The sequence below is a fragment of the Petaurus breviceps genome, unplaced genomic scaffold (assembly GCF_028583685.1).
Source record: "Petaurus breviceps papuanus isolate PSGF00001 unplaced genomic scaffold, PetGlider_PUasm1.0 77, whole genome shotgun sequence".
NCBI lineage: Eukaryota > Metazoa > Chordata > Mammalia > Diprotodontia > Petauridae > Petaurus > Petaurus breviceps.
The window spans coordinates 2,891,548-2,910,724 of NW_027186492.1; the positions used below are offsets into that span (position 1 = coordinate 2,891,548).

Consider the following 19,177-nt stretch of genomic DNA (forward strand, 5'->3'; position numbering starts at 1 on the left):
AAAGGGACAGACTTCTTTTCCAAAATAGAAGCCAGGTGGTCACTTGGTGAATTAACATTAGGTGGGAGCTGAGAGCATTGGTCCCAGTCTCTCCAGCCTCCTCTTCCATAGCTTTCTGGAAAGCAAGGGGATGCATCTAATCCGTGGGTTGTCCCATCAGAGCCTTTTGAGTTTCCTGAGACCTTCTACCGCTGTCCCTCTGCAGATTCGCTCCCATGCCCATTTTAGGGACCTATGTCAGCGCACCTCAGCCAACGAATGCTGCCCCAGTTGGTCCCTAGGCAACTACATTGCCGTGCTCTATAACCGCTCCTCATGCCTGGACATCACCCAGGGGGACATTGTCCGCACACTGGCTCTTCTACGGGCCTGTGCCCCTTATTACCACCGTGGTGCCCTGGTGCCAGCCTGCCTGGGTACCCAACGGGAGAAGCACCCACTCTGTACCCATGTGCCTGAAAAGTGTGCCCGAGTCAGTGCCATCTACCAGCTCCTGCACTTCCTGGTCGATCGGGATTTCCTGAGTCCCCAGACTGCTGACTACCAGGTGCCCTCCCTCAAGTACAGTCTTCTCTTCTTGCCTACCAAGAAGGGGGCCTCCATGATGGGCATCTACCTGGACAATCTGGCCTCTTCCTGGGAGCTTTTCGACAACTATACCTCCATCACAGGAATGGACCTAGGCCTCAAGCAGCAGCTGTTTCAACACTACCTAGCCCGGGACACAGTGTACCCTGTGCTGGCTCTAGGTGCCATCTTTCTCAGTATCTCCCTGTATCTCCGCTCCCTCTTTATCACACTTATGGTGTTGCTAGTGGTGGTAGGATCCCTGCTAGTTGCCTTCTTCCTGTACCGGGTGGCTTTTCGCTTGGCCTACTTTCCCTTTGTTAATCTGACTGCTATTGTCTTGCTCAGCAGCATCTGTGCCAATCACACCCTGGTCTTCTTTGATCTGTGGAGTCTCAGCAAGAGCCAGCTCCCCTCCTCTGGGCTCCCCCAAAGGGTCAGCCATACCATGCATCATTTTGGCTACTTGCTCTTGGTCTCTGGTCTCACCACAGGTACAGCATTCTATGCCAGCTACCTGAGTCACTTAACCACCATCCGATGCTTTGCCATCTATATGGGTACTGCTGTGCTGGTCAATCTGGCCCTCATGCTCACATGGTTGCCATCCTCCATGGTGCTGTATGAGCGTTACCTAGCCCCTACCTGTGCAGATCGACCTCGGGGTTACTGGGGTGGCAGTGGGCACCAGAGGTTAGCCTCGGCCCTGCAGCGGCAGCTTCGTGCCCTGCAGCGGGCCCTCACAAGCACCGCGCATCTGCTCTTCCAGCGGCTGCTGCCTTGTAGCGTCATTAAATTTCGTTACATTTGGATCTGCTGGTTTGCCGCACTGGCAGCAGGAGGGGCCTACATTGCTGGCTTCAGTCCACGGCTGCGGCTTCCCACTCTGACAATGCCAAGGGGACAAGTCTTCCGACCCAGCCACCCCTTTGAGCGCTTCGATGCTGAATACCGTCAACAATTCATGTTTGAACGCCTACCTCAGGGAGAGGGTGGGCACATGCCTGTGGCAATGGTGTGGGGCATCCTCCCTGTAGACACAGGTGATCCCTTGGATCCCCGCAGCAATGGCACTCTGGTGAGTGACCCAACCTTCTCAGCCCGCGGTCCTCAGGCCCAGCGTTGGCTACTGACGCTTTGCCACCGGGCTCGCAATCAGAGCTTCTACTATGTTGAGCAGGAAGGGGAGCCCACTCTCTGTTTTGTAGAGGAGCTGCAGCGTTGGATGGCTGGCCATCGGTGTGCCTACCACGGTCCTGGTCTCTGCTGTGGCCATTTCCACTTTCCCTTTGGTCCCCAGATCTTCCTGCATTGTCTCAAGATGATGGCCCTGGAACAGAGCCCTGATGGAGGCAGGGACTTGGGGCCTCGGTTTGATGCTGAGGGCAATCTGGTGGCCCTGGTTCTGCAGTTTCAGACTAATTTCCACTATAGTGTGGATTACAGCCAAACTCACCGCTTCTACCTTGAAGTGAGCCGCTGGCTCGAGGGAGAGCTGAGCACAGCCCCTGGTGGCCTGCGCAATGGTTGGTTCACCAGCCGTCTGGACCTCTACAGCCTCCAGCACAGCCTGAGCACAGAGCCTGTGATGGTCCTGGGCCTGGCCGTCGCCCTGTCTTTTGCCATACTCCTGCTGGGCACCTGGAATGTGCTGCTCAGTCTGTTCTCTGTGACAGCCATTGCCGGTACCGTGATGCTTACTCTGGGACTGCTAGTGCTTCTGGAGTGGCAGCTCAATGCTGCTGAGTCTCTCTTCCTTTCAGCTGCTGTGGGCCTTTCCGTGGATTTCACTGTAAACTACTGCATCTCCTATCACCTCTGTCCCCACCCAGACCGGCTCAGCCGAGTGGCATTCTCCCTGCGCCAGATGAGCTGTGCCACTGCTGTGGGAGCCTCTGCCCTCTTTTCTGCAGGCGTGCTCATGCTGCCTGCCACAGTCTTGCTCTACCGCAAGCTGGGCATCTTCCTCATGATGGTCAAGTGCCTCAGCTGTGGCTTTGCCAGCTTCTTCTTCCAGTCCCTCTGCTGTTTCTTTGGGCCTGAGAAGAATTGTGGCCAAATCCTTTGGCCCTGTGGCCGCCTGCCCCAGGACTATGGAGTCCATGAGCCCAGTAGGGAGAAGACTGCCCGCCACCGCCCAGGGCCTGCTGGGGTATCTTCAGCTGCATTCATAGAACAGTATGAGCTCCAGCCCCTAGCCCGCCGCCGCAGCAACAGCTTCGACACCAGCACAGCCACCAGCAAGCTGTCCCATCGTCCCTCCATGCTGTCTGAAGATCTGCAGCTCCAAGAAAGTCATTGCTATCCCCGGGCCCCTCTGCCTCCCACCCACCAGGGAACTCTGAGGCCTGAACCCCAGGAGCCACTTTTGGACCATCAAGTTGTCTTTGGTCAGTGCCCAGCTCTACAGACCTCCTCCCCTTATAAGGAGAGTAGTCCAGCCCCCAAAGTCTGGGCTGGAAAGGATTCCCAGAGTTTGGATGCTGGGACTCCACAGCCCACAAGCCAGCCTGTCACGCCTACTCATTCCTCCAAGGCTGAGGTAGAGGAGCCCCCTCACTGCCTCTGCTCCTCAGCCAGCTCTCTGGAAGGGCTCAGTGTCTCAGATGAGACCTGCCTTAGCGCCTCAGAGCCCAGTGCCCCAGTTCCTGATTCAGCCATCTCCTCCCCAGAGGTTCAAGATGTGGCTAGGTCCCCAGCTCCAGAAAGGGGTCAGCTGAACGGAAAACGTGAGACTCTCTGGCTGGCCCTGCGGGAAACTGTCTATGCCCCAACCTCACCTGCTTCCCACCAGAGCAGCTCTTCCTGGAAGGGCCGTGGCGGTGCTGGGGGCAGCCCCGTTGTGCTGCCCAATAGCCAGCCCAACTTGCCCGATGTATGGCTCCGCAGATCTAGCACCCAAAATTCTGGTTATAGCAGTTGAGGCTCCTAGAACAGAATGAAGAACAGAAACTGAAGAACAAAAAGGCCAGATTGGAGCCTGAGGTTGCCACCACGAACCAAGATATAAATGTTGCACCAAACTGCTAGGGATGCTTAGAGCCCTGCCAGAGGGCCTAGTTATGGTATTGACTCTCTACTCTCAACTTGAGTAGAAAAAAGCTAAAAGGTTCTCCAGAGGAAAAAGTTGTACTGTCTTTATGATGCTGGCTAAGTGTGGCCCCTCCAGTCCCTATAAGAGGAAAAGGGGACACTTCCTATGGAAAGTGTTACCAAGATAAGGCAGGAAGGGAAATTCAGTAGATAGCAAGACAAATCCCAGCAGGAGACTCTGTGCCCTGGCTGGAGAAGAAGAAACAAACAAAAAAATGCTTTCCAGAGCTGCATTCCCATGGGGCTCCTTTAGTACCAGGCATCAAGGCTTTGGAAATCAACCAAGAAAATTCCTCCCAAGGCTACCAGGACTTCTTACTGACCAGAAAGATAATGAAGGCCTCCCAGCAGCCTCCTGGAGCACAGATTCACACTTCCTTTAGGGGGCTCCTCAGAACTGTCCCATACTCCTTTTTCAAATAACTCTTTTGTCCTGAGTTGAGACCTTGGGTCTCCATGCTACAGCCATTCTTGCCCCTTTCGGTTTTATGGGTCTGATCAGAAAGTTTCCTGAGATCTGAGAAGTGTATAACCAGGGAGAGGGAGGAAAGGGTCTGTTTTATCGGGGTTTTGTTGAGAACAAGAAAAGTCAGGTCTGACAATGACTCTGTGTTCCTTGAGTTGGAAAGTATACCTTCTATCCCTGAAACACTGCATTTTGGATTCAGTTCAGCATTTCAACAAATATACAAGGGGCAGGGTATAAAGGTAATAAATGACATGGTTTCTACCCTCAAGGAGTTTAAGATGCACTTAGAGGGCTACAACATGTAGATGATAAATATAACATAAAGTGGAATGTTATGGGGTAAAGAGACACAAAGTGCCCTATGAAAAATTGAAGAGGGATTGATAACTTTTATTGGGGTGAGGAGAATGAGTGGGATTCCTGGAGGACAAAGGGTCTTTGGGGGACTGAGGATCTTTGAACCCCTTTACTTACTCCCTAGGGTTCTTCCACTGACTATGGTTGCTCTAGCTGTCCCTGGCCCAGGGCTATCTACCTACTCATTTCTCTGTGGGCACCCCTTCCCTTTACCCACCAAGGGTTCTTCTCAAAATTGCCAGGGCTAAGTGTTGTTTCTGGTTGAAACCCAGGGATGCCAAAAACTGTTGTGGTGGAGGCCCTGCCAAAGTAAAAACTGTTATGGTTTCATGATGTGTTGTGGTAGAACCATCTCAAAGAATTCAGAGTCAGACCACCTCTAATTCAGGTATAGGCACTTACTGAGATTGACACCTCTCATGAAGCCAGCTAAGTTCCAAAAGGAACCAGCAATTTCAGAGAAAGCAAGATGGATTTTTATAGGATAAAGATGTAATTACATAACAGAAATCATGACTATTAAAGAGGCAGGAGGGGTTTGTTAAGGGATTAGGTAATGGAGGAGGGGTCCCATCTATGGTTTGGTGGTTAAACATTCTGGTCATGCTTCCCTCTAATTGTCTAACTATTGTGGTCCTGTCTGGCCAAGATAGATAGGTATCATGGTCCTGTCTTGGGCTAGATGGATGATGTGATTGTGATTGAATACAAGAACACACCTGTTTCTGTGGGAATGGGTCTGGGGGCAATGACTAGGTAGCAGCAGTGGCTGGGATCCCATCACATGAACATGCCTGCTGTTCTGTGAGAACTTTGAGTTTATGGAGGCACCTACTGTTCTAGTGAGCAGTGAGGCATATATGAAGAAGTCAGGACATTGCGGGGGTGGGGTAGCTAGGTACAGTGGGGCCTATAATGAAGTTAGAATATGTAGCGGCAAGCACCCCAAGCGTCCTCAGGGTTGCTTCCACCACAGGTTCTTGGATCTGCTTTGATAAAGGAAAGCAACTCAAAATGGGTTAACAAGCTTACTTTAATCAGTCAGACATATATCATTTGCCTTGTTCAGGGGAAAAGGTCAGCACCCCGAACTTCAAAGTACACAGACAGAATTATCAAGGCAGAAACAGATCTAGTAGACAGATTTCAAACTGTCCAACCATTACATCCATACCCAGTCAACATCTGGGTTTCCACATCTGGGTTTTTCAAAGTGGGGGGGGGGAGCCTGGACAACGGCTTCCCAGAATACAGATCAAATCACAGAACACTTCTCAAAGTGAGCCCCCAAAACAAAGCCTCACATCAGGGCTTATATAGCCTTCTTCTGGCTCAGAGAATGTAACAACCTTATTGACCCACTGGCAATCAAAAAGTATCTACTGAAAAACAAGCCTCCCACCCCAGGCTTCAGGTGCACTTTAGCCTAGGGGCAGGGAAGATCTTCCAAATTTGCATTTCCATTACAGAATACTGGGGCTGAAGGCAGCTTTATTAGGATTCCATCATAAGGCTCCAGATTTCTCTGTTGCCTCTTCCTATTTATTGTCACTAGAAGCAATCTTAAGAGGAAACTGTAGCTTAAAGACAAACTTCAAAATTTCTTCCCTGATTCTTCAGGGCCATCAGTCTCCTGAATCTAGTCGGGGATTTTATTCGCTAATGGGCATTCAAACTGATCTGATTCTTGAGCTTCACAAGGGGAGGGATAGATGTGTACTTTTCAGAGTACTCTAGTGAGTGAGGTGGGCCCACTTCAGGTTACCAAGTGGCAGGCAGAAGGGTTTGTGATTAGAATATAAATAAGGCAAAATCTTGGAGAGCCTGCCCTTTGGGGACAGGCACATGGAGATGGAGATGGAACAAGTCAATCAATAAGTTATTAAGTACCTACTATGTACTAAGCACTGTGCTAGGCCCTGGTGATACCACAACAAAAAATGCCCTGAGGGAGCTTACACTTTACTAGAGGAAACAACATATAGATAGATAGTCAGAGAGACAGAGAGAGAGATAGATGATAGGTAAGTACATAATAGGTAAATAGATAGATCATAGGTAGGTTGATGATAAGTAATTAGACCAATGACAGATGAATAGATACACAGACAGATGATAGATAGGTATATGTATATATGCATGCAGTAGATACTTTTTTATAGGACCTATGATTTCACCCATGCAAGGCACTCTGTAAGGAATTTCTACCAATGTAGATTGACACCTTTTCTGCAATTTAGAGTAGAGAATTGCCTAGGACACTGATATGTGAAGAGACGTGCCCAGAATCACACAGCCAGTGTGTATCAGAGTCAGGGCTTGAAGGGAAGTCTTCCTGCCTCTGACACCAGATCTCTATCCACTGTATCACACTGTCTCCTGTGTGTGTGTGTGTGTGTGTGTGTGTGTGTGTGTACAAGGTGGAATTCCAGCTATGCTTTGATGAAAACTAAGGGTACTAAAAGGCAGAGGGGGGCAGGATGTGCTTTGCAGGTTTGGGGGACAACCTACTCAAAGACATCAAGATGGGAGCAAGAGTTTTGACTGGAATAATTATCCTGGGGCTGTTCCTGCTCTCTGTAGGGGTTTGCATATATATATACACACCAGATACAGAAGCTTCACTCAGCATGGGTCCTCCCTTCCCCAGTGTCTGCCAATGTTTGCTAGCCTCCTCTGACTCCGTCACTGACGTCAAAGAACCTTCTTGAGAGATTTTTTTTTATTGCTATGAGGTCTGACATTTAGGATGATATAATCATTAACTCTCTTTCATTTGGAGCTTCCAAGTTAGAAAGACACAGGTTCAAGTTTTGCCTCTGACATATGCTGGCTAGGTGACATTGGATAAATCACTTAACATCTCAGTGTCCCAGGCTACTCCCTAAAGAGTACTTTGCACTGGAGTTGCTGATAAGCTGCTGTTTGGTAGAGGAAATTTCCTTACCTGGAATTCCCAACACCAATAAAATCACAGCTTCTGATGGAAAAAAGATGAATAAAGCCTCTGGCAGTGGCAGGGATTTCAGTTAGGTTAGGAGCTGGTAATATAAAGATGGGCACAATCTCTGCTTTCAAATAGGTTTCAACTTACTTGAGAAGACAGTTTGTACACATTAAAAGATTGATTAAAGTATACTATTTTATGGAAACCTGTGAAACAACCCAGCCCTGAAAATGGCCAATAAATGGTATGGATGGTAAATGTTCTAGCAGTTTAGTGAAAAAGAAGGTTCAATCATCAAGGACTGGGACAGCTAAGAAACTGACCTCAAGGAGAATTTAATTTGGGCCTTGTAGGAAAGGTGGGATTTAAATAAAAAGGGAAAATTAGGGAAAGGAATTCCAGACAAGAAGGTGGGAATGGGTAGATTATGTTCAAGGACCAAGAGCAGCCTGATTTGGGAAGATCATAGGGTTTTATAGGGAAATGCTGAGATATAAAGTTGGAGAGATAAGCAAGGGAACAGGTTGCACAGGGCCTTGAATGCCAGGCTAGAGTTTAGATTTTATTCTATCAGCACTGAGGAACCAATGAAGGATTTTTATTATCATCATCATCATCATCATCACCACTATTATCATTATTGCTGATGCTATGTTACAGGAACTGCACTAATCATTTTATAAATATTGTCTCATTTTATGCTCACAACAACTCTGCGAGGTGAATGCTATTATTACCCCCATTTTACAGATGAGGAACCTCAGGTTAATAGAAGTTCTAACTTTCCCAGGAAGCACCTGAGGCCAAATTTGAATTCTGGCCCAGTGCTCTCTCCACTGTGTTACCTGGCCACCCCAATATCATAAGCAAATATGAAGCATGCAAAGCATTCTTTTCAGGACACAGGAAGCAGCTTGATGTAGCCAAAAGAGTGCTGGAACAAAGGCACCGGCCAAAAGATCTGAGTCTGTTTATTACGTGTGCAACTTGGGACAAGTCATTTCAATTCCCAGGGGCAGTTTCTTCATTTGTAAAAGGAAAGGCTTGGATCTCTAAAGTCCTTCTAGTCCTAGCTCTACATCTCTGATCTGGCAATGGTCTCTAAGATGGCAAGTATTAGGACAAGTTTGATTCTGACACACGATGAGGCACTTGTCAGCTATCTATAGGATACATTGGATATAATCAAGGGAGGTACTAGTATTATTCAGAGGCTAAGAAGTCTTCTTGCAGAAGAAGCTGACTTAAAGGAAGACAGGTAAAGTAGGACATGGAGATGAGGACAGAGAGAGAATTCCAAGTATGGGGGGATTAGCACGTGTTCATAGGGGAAGAGAGCGTCACTGGATTTCAAAGGTTGAGGAGGAGTGTAAAGTATAAGGGTCAAGGTAATAAAGCCAAAGAGAGGATTTTGTATTTGATCCTAGAGGCAATAGGGGGCTACTTCAGTTGATTAAATGGGAGGTGATATGGTGAGAACTGTGCTTTAGGAAGATCATTTGATTGCTGAGTGGAGCCTGGACTGGAGTGGGAAGAAACTGGAGGAAAGGAGACCAACCAGCAGGCTATTGAAATAGTTCAGGAAGGAGATGAGGGCCTATACTAGGGCAGTGGTAGTATCAGAAGAGAGAAAGGGAATATACAAGAGGTACTATGAAGGTGAAAACAACAGGATTTGTTCATTAATTGGATATGGAGTTGAGAATGAAGAGTCAAGGATGGCATCTAGGTATTAAGCTCTGGTGACTGGAAAGATGATGGTACCCTGGACAGTTAATAGGAAAATAAGGAAGAGGGAAGGATGGGGGCAGGGAGGGGAAGGGGAGGAAGATAATGAGTTCAGTTTTGCATATGTTGAGTTTGAGGTATCTATGAGGTGGCCAGTTCATTTCATTTTCTGGAACACTCCTTTTGTGAAATTCTTCATAACCCAAGGCAAAATCTTCCAGGCCTCAAGAATCCCTGGACTGTGGGTCACTTAAAGTTGACCAGGCACTTTATTTAGCTAATGCTCTGATTCAGGCTCTGGAGGAGTAGAAGAAAGGAACTTGAGTGAGTATGTCTTTGCTTACATGTCCTTAGTTGGGTACCTACTATGCCTAGGCTGCTTTACAAGACCCCAGCTCTAACCTCCATGCAAAGGCAACACACAATCTCTTATAGTCAGGACCAAGAGTTCTCTTGGGAATTATATGAATGACTCATAGTCCAATCTCACTGTTGGGAAGATCATGAGTGTTTTGATGTGGGGTGGGGAAGGTATGGAGGAAGGGGAGAGAGATGCATAAAAACCAGCAGATCTGAATCCCAAGTTAGGAGTGATTTCAGTAGCTTCATAGACCCTAAAAAAGAGAAGTAAGTTTTCTTGTCTCATTCATGCTCTCTAGGCCTTAACTAGGGCCCTGTCCAAAGGACCTTAGACTGACAATACTGGATCACAATAATTGACCAAGATGACTACATCTACAGAATAAAAGTCAATCCATGAGTTAGTCAACAAACATTTTAATGTACTTACTATGTGAAGCATGGTTCTCTTGCTGAGACTAAGCCAACATTTTTTCTGACAAAGGCACAGCAGCTGAATTGGCTTTAACTTCTAGCCCTATCCATAATCATCCACCTTTAAGAGGACATCACTCCTAGCATCTAGAGCTAAAAGGACCAGAGCCCAGATTTTGAACTGTATCAGGGGTGGGAAACCTGTAGCCTCAAGGCCACAAAGCTTCTAGGTCCTTGTGTGCAGCCTTCTGACTGCATTCAAGTTTTATAGAACAAATTCTTTTATTAAGGGGATCAGTTCAGTGAAGTTTGGATTCAGTAGAAGGGCTGCACTTGAGGACCTAGAGGGCCACATGTGTCCCCAAGGTCACAAGTTTCCCATCCCTGAGGTAGACAGCTGAAGCAAGTGGTTAACGTGCCAATAAAACAACCAGGACTTTTCATGTCTATTAAGATCTGTGCCAAAAGCTAAGCCACAAACAATATGGGCTATTGAAGAGAGTATGTAGTAGAGTGGGGAATGGGAGACAAGAAATAGAGAACAGAATTGTCAATGGGAATTAAACTTTGACCTTCCACCCCAGAATCTTACATAGGTTCTTATAAGCCAACCTTTAGACACCCATGTCCTATAGAAGGCAAAATTGGGAGATAAAACATAGAACCGTTTAGGATAGTTTGGTTCTGGACATGTTGAGTTAAAATGTTTACTAGACATCTAGTTCAAGATATATACAAAGTCAGTTGGAGATGTGAGGTCATGGAGAGGTCATGGAAAGGAGAGAGTTAGATAAATAGATTGAGACTCATCAGAGTTGAGATATTCATTGAATTCATGACAGCTGATGAGATTATTAAATGAAATAGTATAGAAGAAGAGAAAAGAGATCAGAACAGAGTTCTGTGGGATGTCCATGGCTAGCAGGCATGGCCTGGATGAAGAACCAGCAAAGAAGATGGAGAGGGAGAGGAGAACCAGGAATAGAATAGTGGCCCCAAAACCTAGAGAGATAAGAAAAATCAAGGAGAAGAGTGTGATTGATAGTCTCAAAGACTGCAAAGAGGTCAAGAAAGATGAAGACTGAAAAAGAACACTAGATTTAGTAATTAAGAGATCATTAGTAACTTTGGAGAAAACAGTTTCAATTGATAATAGGGTTGGAAGCCAAATTGAAAAGAGTTAAGAAGACAGGAAGAGGAAAGGAAGTAGAGATATCTATTGCAGATAAAATTGCATTCTCAAATAGTTTACCTATTGGGGAGGGAAGGATTAAGGCAGGATTTTTTGAGGATGGGGGAGACATGGGCAAATTTGTAGTCAGTAGGGAAGCAGCCAATAAACAGAGGATGATTGACTATAAGTGAGAGAGTGAGAGAGTATATATCTATAAGATAATAGATGGAACAAGTTGCTAGAGAAAAACTGGGAGTGAATGGAATCAAGTGTGATGGCAGTAGGGGGAGAACCTGGAAGTTACAATTGGTAATAAGTATTCTAACTCCCCTACCTCAGCTACTGGGTTGAGGGAGATGAATGAGAGTAGAGTCAGTGCTGGAAAGGGTGGTTAAGGAGATTGTATCATCAGGAGGGAGCCTGGTCTCAGTAAGAGCCAGAAGATGGAAGGAGTGGGGAAGGAAAAGATTTAAGAGGAAAGCAAGTTTGTGACTTATGGAGCAGGCACTCCAAGGAGCACCATGGAAGGTTTAGATAGGGCTTGACTGACACTTTGTGGGGTGGCACTGAGGGAAATGTGACTAAGTAGGGGATGGAGAATGACATCTAGATGATGATTTATAGGGATCCAGAATTACTGGGATGTGGAAGGTATAACCAGGTTGATTAGCAGGGACCAAATAGGAATTTGTTAACTTAATCAGTAAGTGAAAAATTTAGAGTGATATTCAAAATCAGTAGTATTATGACATAAGAATGGAATCATATCAGAGCCTTGAGCAGTTTGTTTGAGGGGGCAAGAACTTGGAGCAGAACGGACAGTGATACTCTCCTTCTCCAAAGCAGGAATTTAAGCTAGAAAGAGAATGATACCAGTCAGGTCTGAGACAAAACTTTGTCTCTTTTAGGGAAAGCTGATCCCTAAGAATTAGGGAAGAAGTAGGGTCCTGGCCTTCCTTATGCTGTGGATGAGGGGAAAGAACCTATGTCAGGGAAATGCTGGTAAATATTAGTTCTATCATATCCCACCCCTTGATTGCAAAGTCCTAAGGTTTTTCTACAGGACTTTCAATCACTTACATGCTTTTAGGGCTTTTGCTGGATAATCCTACTGGTGTGGAAAGTACTAGGGGGAAAGGGATAAAGAAAAGAATTATAGGTTCCCTTGTCAAAGTGTCACCATAATGAGAGAGAAGAAAAAATGTGGAGAAAAAAAGTCAAAGATGCCAACCTTTCCTTCTATACTTCAGAAGACCAAATCTCAACAGTCTTGCCCATATATTTGGGTGACGCCAAATATTTTCAGTTCCCTGTGGGCCTTCTAATGCAAGGTGGTAAAAATGGATCAGAGCAGCACCAGGAACATTAGAGAAACAGCACAGATGATGGAATCTCTGGTACACTTGCAAATTTCTTCTCCTGGTGTGAGGTGCTAACAGTGATCAAGAACAGTTCCAGGAACATCAGCACCACAGCACATCTGGAACAGTCAGCAATCCTGAATCATGTATCTGTGCCATTCACAGTAAAGTGGCTAGGAAGTATTGGCCTCCACCACCTGCATCCTGTCCCAGGATCCAAGTTGATATTGAGGTTTCTGCTATACCAATACCCACTATATTTTCTGACCCACCTGCAAAAACTCCCCTCCCCTCCCAGAATGTCACATCAGGGAAATGATATACTTAAAAAATAAAAAAACCTTTCCCCCTTAAAGGACTCTGTGGAATACATCCTAGTGTATGGTATTAACTCTACAAAATGGTTCAGGTTACCTTCTAAGAGAGCAGTGATAAGATAGCCTGCAGCTTTCTTATCACTGGTGGGAATTTTCGAATTTTTACCCTCTGTCTGCTCCCTTTCTCCTATTTCATGACTCCAGTTTTATCAGGAACCAGAATCCCTGAATCAGAAACCCCATCTCCATCAGGAGAGATCCCTTCATTTGCAAGGAGATAACAGCTCCAGTAATTGCCTCTCAGCTTTCATGATCCCAGAAAACAGAGCTCAGTCCCTAACTACTGGATGTATTAGCCTAGTATACTTTTGGTCTATTATGCTTCACAAGGCCAAATAATGCAGACCAGTCAACAACAACCAAGGAATGCTAAACTTGGCTCTTTCTTTACCTTCCCTGGAAGGTTCCTCCAATACCCACTGAGTCCTCCATGACCCAATGAGCTAATCCTTCCCCTTGAGTGGGAGCCAGCTCCCTGTCCCCCAGATAGAATTGTTCATATGCTATCAGGAAGGGTCTTGTAACTGGGAGCCTAGAAGGGTCTCACCATGTAATCACCCCACCTTCTCCTATATTTGGAGGGTTCTTCCTGGAATGCAACCAGGATGTGAAAAATGAGGCCACTTCTTCTCACTTTAACTGTGATAATTGTTACAGACAGCTCTAATACCAGCTATAACACTCAGTACAGGTTTGATAGTTGGAACAAAGTGAGGTACCTGAAAGTCACTTAACAAAAGGAGGTTTACTTTGCCCTGGCATAGAAAGGATATACAAAAAGGACACAGTAATTTTTAGATAATCTTCAGGCAGCCCCCTCATCTCCATATGGAAACTAATCATCAGGGCAGGATGTGATAAAGGATATGGGAACTTGAGGACTCTTCAGAAATCCATCAAGTACCAGGGGTCCAGACTGCCTAGGGCTATGACATTTTATGCCTTCAGGTGGCCAGGAAGCTTTTTAGGAGACTCTAGGGCCATCTGGGTCCCATGAAAAGTTTTGTAAAGCTTTGTAAACCTAAACTCTAAGGATTAGGGAAGAAGGAAAGGAAAGGTCTGGGTCTCCCCATGTTGGCAAGAAGTAGAAAGCAGTGCAACCAAGTTTCCCCACCATCTCAAACTCCTCCAAATATATCTAAAAAAATGCACCAGGAGGCAGAGCTAAGTTGGTGAAGTAAAAGCAAGAACTTACTTAAGTTCCTGCTCCAACCACCTCCAATACCTGTAAAAAAAATAACTCTAAACAAATTTTAGAGCTACAGAGCTCACAAACTGACAGAGAGAAAGAAATCTCCCACTAAAGGCAGCCTGGCAGGCCAACAGGAAAGGTTTATTGTACCAGGCTGGGAGCTGAGCTCAGTCCTGCATGACACACCCGACCAGACTCCCGGCCTGGAACAGCAGCACAGAATGGCCAGAGCAGACTTCAGGAGAGTGAATCATGCCAGCTGTGGTGGTTTCCAGACTTCTCAACCCATAAAGAGAAAGTAAAAGGTCAGTAGGGAACTCTGTTGGAACTGAGTGAGAAAAGAGAGCAGTCTGGCCCTTGCCCCTGGGGCAAGAGGTGGTGGCAACTAGGTGGCTGCAACTGCTGCCCCATGGCTTCCTCCTGAGCTCCTGGCCTACAGATAGTAGAGGGACAAAGCAACCTTTCAGAGGGTAATCACTTTTGCTTTGACCAGCTTGGATCTGGGTCATAGTCTTGGGTGGTGGTCCTGGAGTGAGGAACGCCACTGTGCCAGAGCTTATGGTGGCTGTAGAGGGGGAGCCCTCCTCATAGTTCTGACAATATCTGTGAAAACCCCAGCAATTTGGGACACAGCTCTCTCCACTCTGGAAGCACTCTGGAACCATGGCAAAGAGCTCAAAAGTCTAGTAATTGGTTGGCAAGATGAGCAAACAGAGGAAGCTCAACCAGACCAAAGAATCTTTTGGGGGGGACAAAGAGGATCAAAACATGTAACCAGAAAAAGACAAGAAAGTCAAAACTGCTGCATCAAAAGCTTCCAAGAAAAATATGAATTGGTTGCAGGCCATAGAGGAGCTCAAGAAGGATTCTGAAAATCAAGTAAGAGAAGTGGAGGAAAAATTGGGAAGAGAAATGAGAATGATGCAAGAAAATCATGAAAAATGAGTCAACAGCCTGACTGAAGAGAATAACACCTTAAAAAATAGACTAACTCAAATGGCAAAACGGCCCAAAAAGCCAATGAGGAGAAGAATTCCTTAAAAAGCCAAATTTTCCAGATGGAAAAAGAATTTCAAAAATTCACTGAAGAGAATAATACCTTCAAAATTAGACTAGAGCAAATGGAAGCTAATGACTTTATGAGACATCAAGATACTATAAAACAGATCCAAACAAATGAAAGAATAGAAGGCAATGTGAAATATCTCATGGGAAAAACCACTGACCTGGAAAATAGATCCAGGAGAGATAATTTAAAAATCATGGGACTACCTGAAAGCCATGATCAAATTAAGAACCTAGAAATCATCCTCCAGGAAGTTCTCAAAGAAAACTGCCCTGATGTTTTAGAACCAGAGGGCAAAATAGAGGTTGAAAGAATCCACCAATCGCCTCCTGAAAAAGATCCCAAAAAGAAAACCGCTAGGAATATTATAGCCAGGTTCCAGAATTCCCAGATTAAGGAGAGAATATTACAAGCAGCCAGGAAGAAACAATTTGAATATTGTGGAAACACAATCAGGATAACACAGGATCTGGCAGCTTCTACACTGAGGGATCAAGGGGCTTGGAATATGATATTCCAGAGGTCAAAGGAGCTGGGATTAAAACCAAGAGTCACCTAGCAAAACTGAGTATCATATTTCAGGGGAAAATATGGTCATTCAATGAAATAGAGGATTTTCAAGCATTCTTGATGAAAAAACCAGAGTTGAACAGAAAATTTGACTTTCAAATACAAGAAGCAAGAGAAGCATGAGAAGGTAAACAGGAAAAAAAGAAATCATAAGGAACTTATTAAAGTTGAACTATTTACATTCCTACATGGAAAAACGATAATTGTAACTCATAAGACTTCTCCCAGTATAAGGATAGTTGAAGGGAGTATATATGTATCTAGATAGATAACATACATACATACATATATGTATGTATAGAAAGGTATATGTGTGTATAAATATATCTGAGTGTGTGTATATGTATACATAGAGGGCACAGGATGAGTTGAATATGAAGAGATGATATCTAAAAGATAAAATTAAGAGGTGAAACAGGAATATATTGGGAGAAGAAGAAAGGGAGAGATAGAATAGGGTAAATTATCTCATATAAAAGAGGCAAGGATAAACCGTTACAATAGAGGGGAAGAGCAGAAAGGTGAAAGGGAATGGGTCGACATTACTCTCATTGGATTTGGCTTAAGGAGGGAATAACATACACACTCAAATGGGTATCTTACCCTACAGGAAAGTAGGGAGGAAAGGGATAAGAGGGAAGATGATAGAAGGGAATGCAGACTGGGGCAGAAGGTAGTTAGAAGCAAACACTTTTGAAAATGGACAGGGTCAAAAAAGAAAATAGAAAAAGTGAGGAGGGGGGCAGAATAGGATGGAGGGAAATATAGTTAGTCTTTCACAATATAACTGCTATGGAAATGTTCTGCATAACTACACATCTACAACCTATATTGAATTGCTTGTCTTCCCAATGGGGGTGGGTGAGGAGGGAAGAAGGGAAAGAATTTGGAAATCAAAGTTTTAAAAACAAATGTTAAAAAATTTGTTTTTTACATGCAACTGGGAAATAAGATGTATAGACACTGGGGTATAGAAATCCATCTTGCCCTACTAGAAAGTTGGGGGGGTGGGGAGGATATAAGACAGAACAGATTGGGAGAAGGGATATTCAGTAGGCTCGCTATCTTGGGGTGGGGGGTAGGTGAAAGATGAGGAGAAAATTTATAACTCAAAATCTTGTGAAAATGAATGTTGAAAATTAAATTAAATAAATAAATTTATTTTAAAAAACATTTTTAAAATAAGATTTTAAAAAATGCACCAGACAGAATGCAGATGGGAAAATCCAGAAAAAGTCATAGTGAGTCATCTGTCCAACCTAGATCAGCATACAGAAAGATAGAAAATTCTGCAGACACTGGGGTGGGATCTGGTCAGGAGTATGGTATATATGGGAACCGAGGAAGGGGCTCTGCCTTAGGGCAAGAAGAGAGCCCAGACTCATACCAGGGAACTGTATGCAAGGTGCAGAAAACAGGTGTCAACTGAGAGCTTTAGTGCTTACTACTCCTTTTTAGGCCACAGATCCAGGGTGGACTAAGAGAGGATCTGCCCCCAGGAAGGGTGTTCTCAGGTAAGGAGATCACAGGTGGTGTGCCAAAAAAGGAGCAAATTCAAAAACAAGTGGAAGCTTGTTCATTGGCTCAGACCCCAGAAGTAGAAAGGTATCTTATTTCCAGCATCTAGCTCAGTCTGAAGCCTTCAGAGGAATAACCAGGGTAGGAATCCCAGGCCAAAGGTGAGCAGAGTAGACAATTCTATCACTGAACTGGCAAAGCTTTGCTGCTGGGTTATAGGAACTGAGGCTCAAGCCAACTTATTGCAAGCCAAACCAAGGTCAGGAACTTACAGGGATCAGATAAGGATGACAACAATCAGACTTTGCCCCAGATCAGACCACCCTGGGAACACTGAAAGTTTGCAGGTCTCCAGCCTGTCCCCAAGTTCCTAAAATAACACAACACTTAATATTGCAAGAAAGCAAAAGCAACCCAAGGCCAGACCTTCCCTCCAGATGAGAACAGAGCCTAGCTTTAGCATCTGGAGTCAGAAAGTAAGCAAACAAAAAAAATCCCACCATAAAGAGCTATTATGGTGGCAAGGTCATTCAAGACAAACAGAAGAAGAAAATTACTCCAAAACATCTATAAGCAAACCCTCAGAGAAAGATAGAGCTTGGACTCAAATTCAACCAAAATTCCAGGAAGAGATGAAGCAAGTTTAAATTTTTTTTCTAAATTAAATGAATATTATATAGGTTTTCTGGAAATGGAAGTTTATTGTTTTATATTGAATCCTTTTTTATGTTCTGCCATGTATATGGCAACTTCTTTTTCTTTTCTTATTTTGTATTTAAGGTCAAAATAAACTTTAAAACTTACAAAAAATAAATAAAATGAGAGCACAAGTAAAATATTAGAAAGGAAATTAAGCTATGGAAGAAAGAATTAGCAAGGGAATCAACAATTTCTTACAAGAGTGACAAAACCTTGTCAAAGAAACAAACTCACCGAAAATTAACAGAAGTCAGTGACTCCATGAGGCAACAAGAAATATCAAAACAAAGTCAAAAGATGAGAGAATAGAAGAAAATGTAAGATATCTCATGGGACAACAAACAAACAAGCATTGGAAATAGATCAAGGAGAAAAAATTAAGAATCATTGGACTATCTGTATGCCATGACCAGAACAAAAGCTTGGACATAACATTTCAAGAAATCTTAAAAGAAACTGCCCAGATCTCTTAGAACAGGAGTGGGGAATCTGCAGTTTCATGGTTACATGTGACCTTCTAGATCCTCAGTGTAGCCTTTTTGACTGAGGCCAAGTCTTCCAAAACAAATCCTTTTATTAAGGGGATTTGTTCTGTGAAGTTTAGATTCAGTCAAAGGGCTGTGTAATGTAATTGCCAAGGAAAGGCAACTTCCCAAGGTTCAAAATACCAGCATAGGTGCTCTCCATTTTATTCAGTGACCAACCAAGAACAGAGAAGATCAAAACATGACATCATTCCAAATACAGCATTTACTAAATGTGATTAAATAATCTCCAAGGACTACCCCACCCCAGGACCTTCCAATCATTCAATCAATTACAAAGTCTCTGTTCTAAATACTTCTCCACCCCTAGGCTAGGCCTTCATTTAGTCCACCACAAAGCCCCTCTTCTCAAATGGAGATTAGTTTCCAAACATAAGGTCAAAAGTTCCCCACCCCTGGATCACAATTGAATCTACCCCAGAGTTACATCAAGTTTAAACACAGCACTTAATACCCAAATGGAGGTCTTTTCTTCATCTTGACACGAGGCAAGTTCTCAGCAATCTTAGTTCCTGGGGAGACAAGGCTTAGCAAGGCCATAAGATACATTGCCAGTCCCTTCATGAATTTATCCTCTGTCTGTAGAACAGTCCTAGAACCCCTGAACACATTAGCAAAGCCCTCTCCCAGGATTTCTGTAAACATACAACAAGAAAATCCTTCTTCAGGGCTTCTGAACCAACAGAAAGGCTCCCAGACCCCTGCAACAACAGCACTGTCCTTCACCAGTGGACAGTATT

General features: G+C 44.5%; 1 protein-coding gene across 1 annotated transcript in view; it reads left to right on the forward strand.

Moving 5' to 3' along the window:
- The window catches only part of DISP2 (dispatched RND transporter family member 2), a 13,857-nt gene extending 9,311 nt beyond the window's left edge, over window positions 1-4,546 (forward strand). Inside the window, exon 8 of the mRNA XM_069105686.1 lies at window positions 206-4,546. Within this exon, the coding sequence (XP_068961787.1) occupies window positions 206-3,490 (3,285 nt within the window). The 3' untranslated portion in view covers window positions 3,491-4,546. The remainder of the gene's footprint in view (window positions 1-205) is intronic.
- Window positions 4,547-19,177: the final 14,631 nt, after the last annotated feature.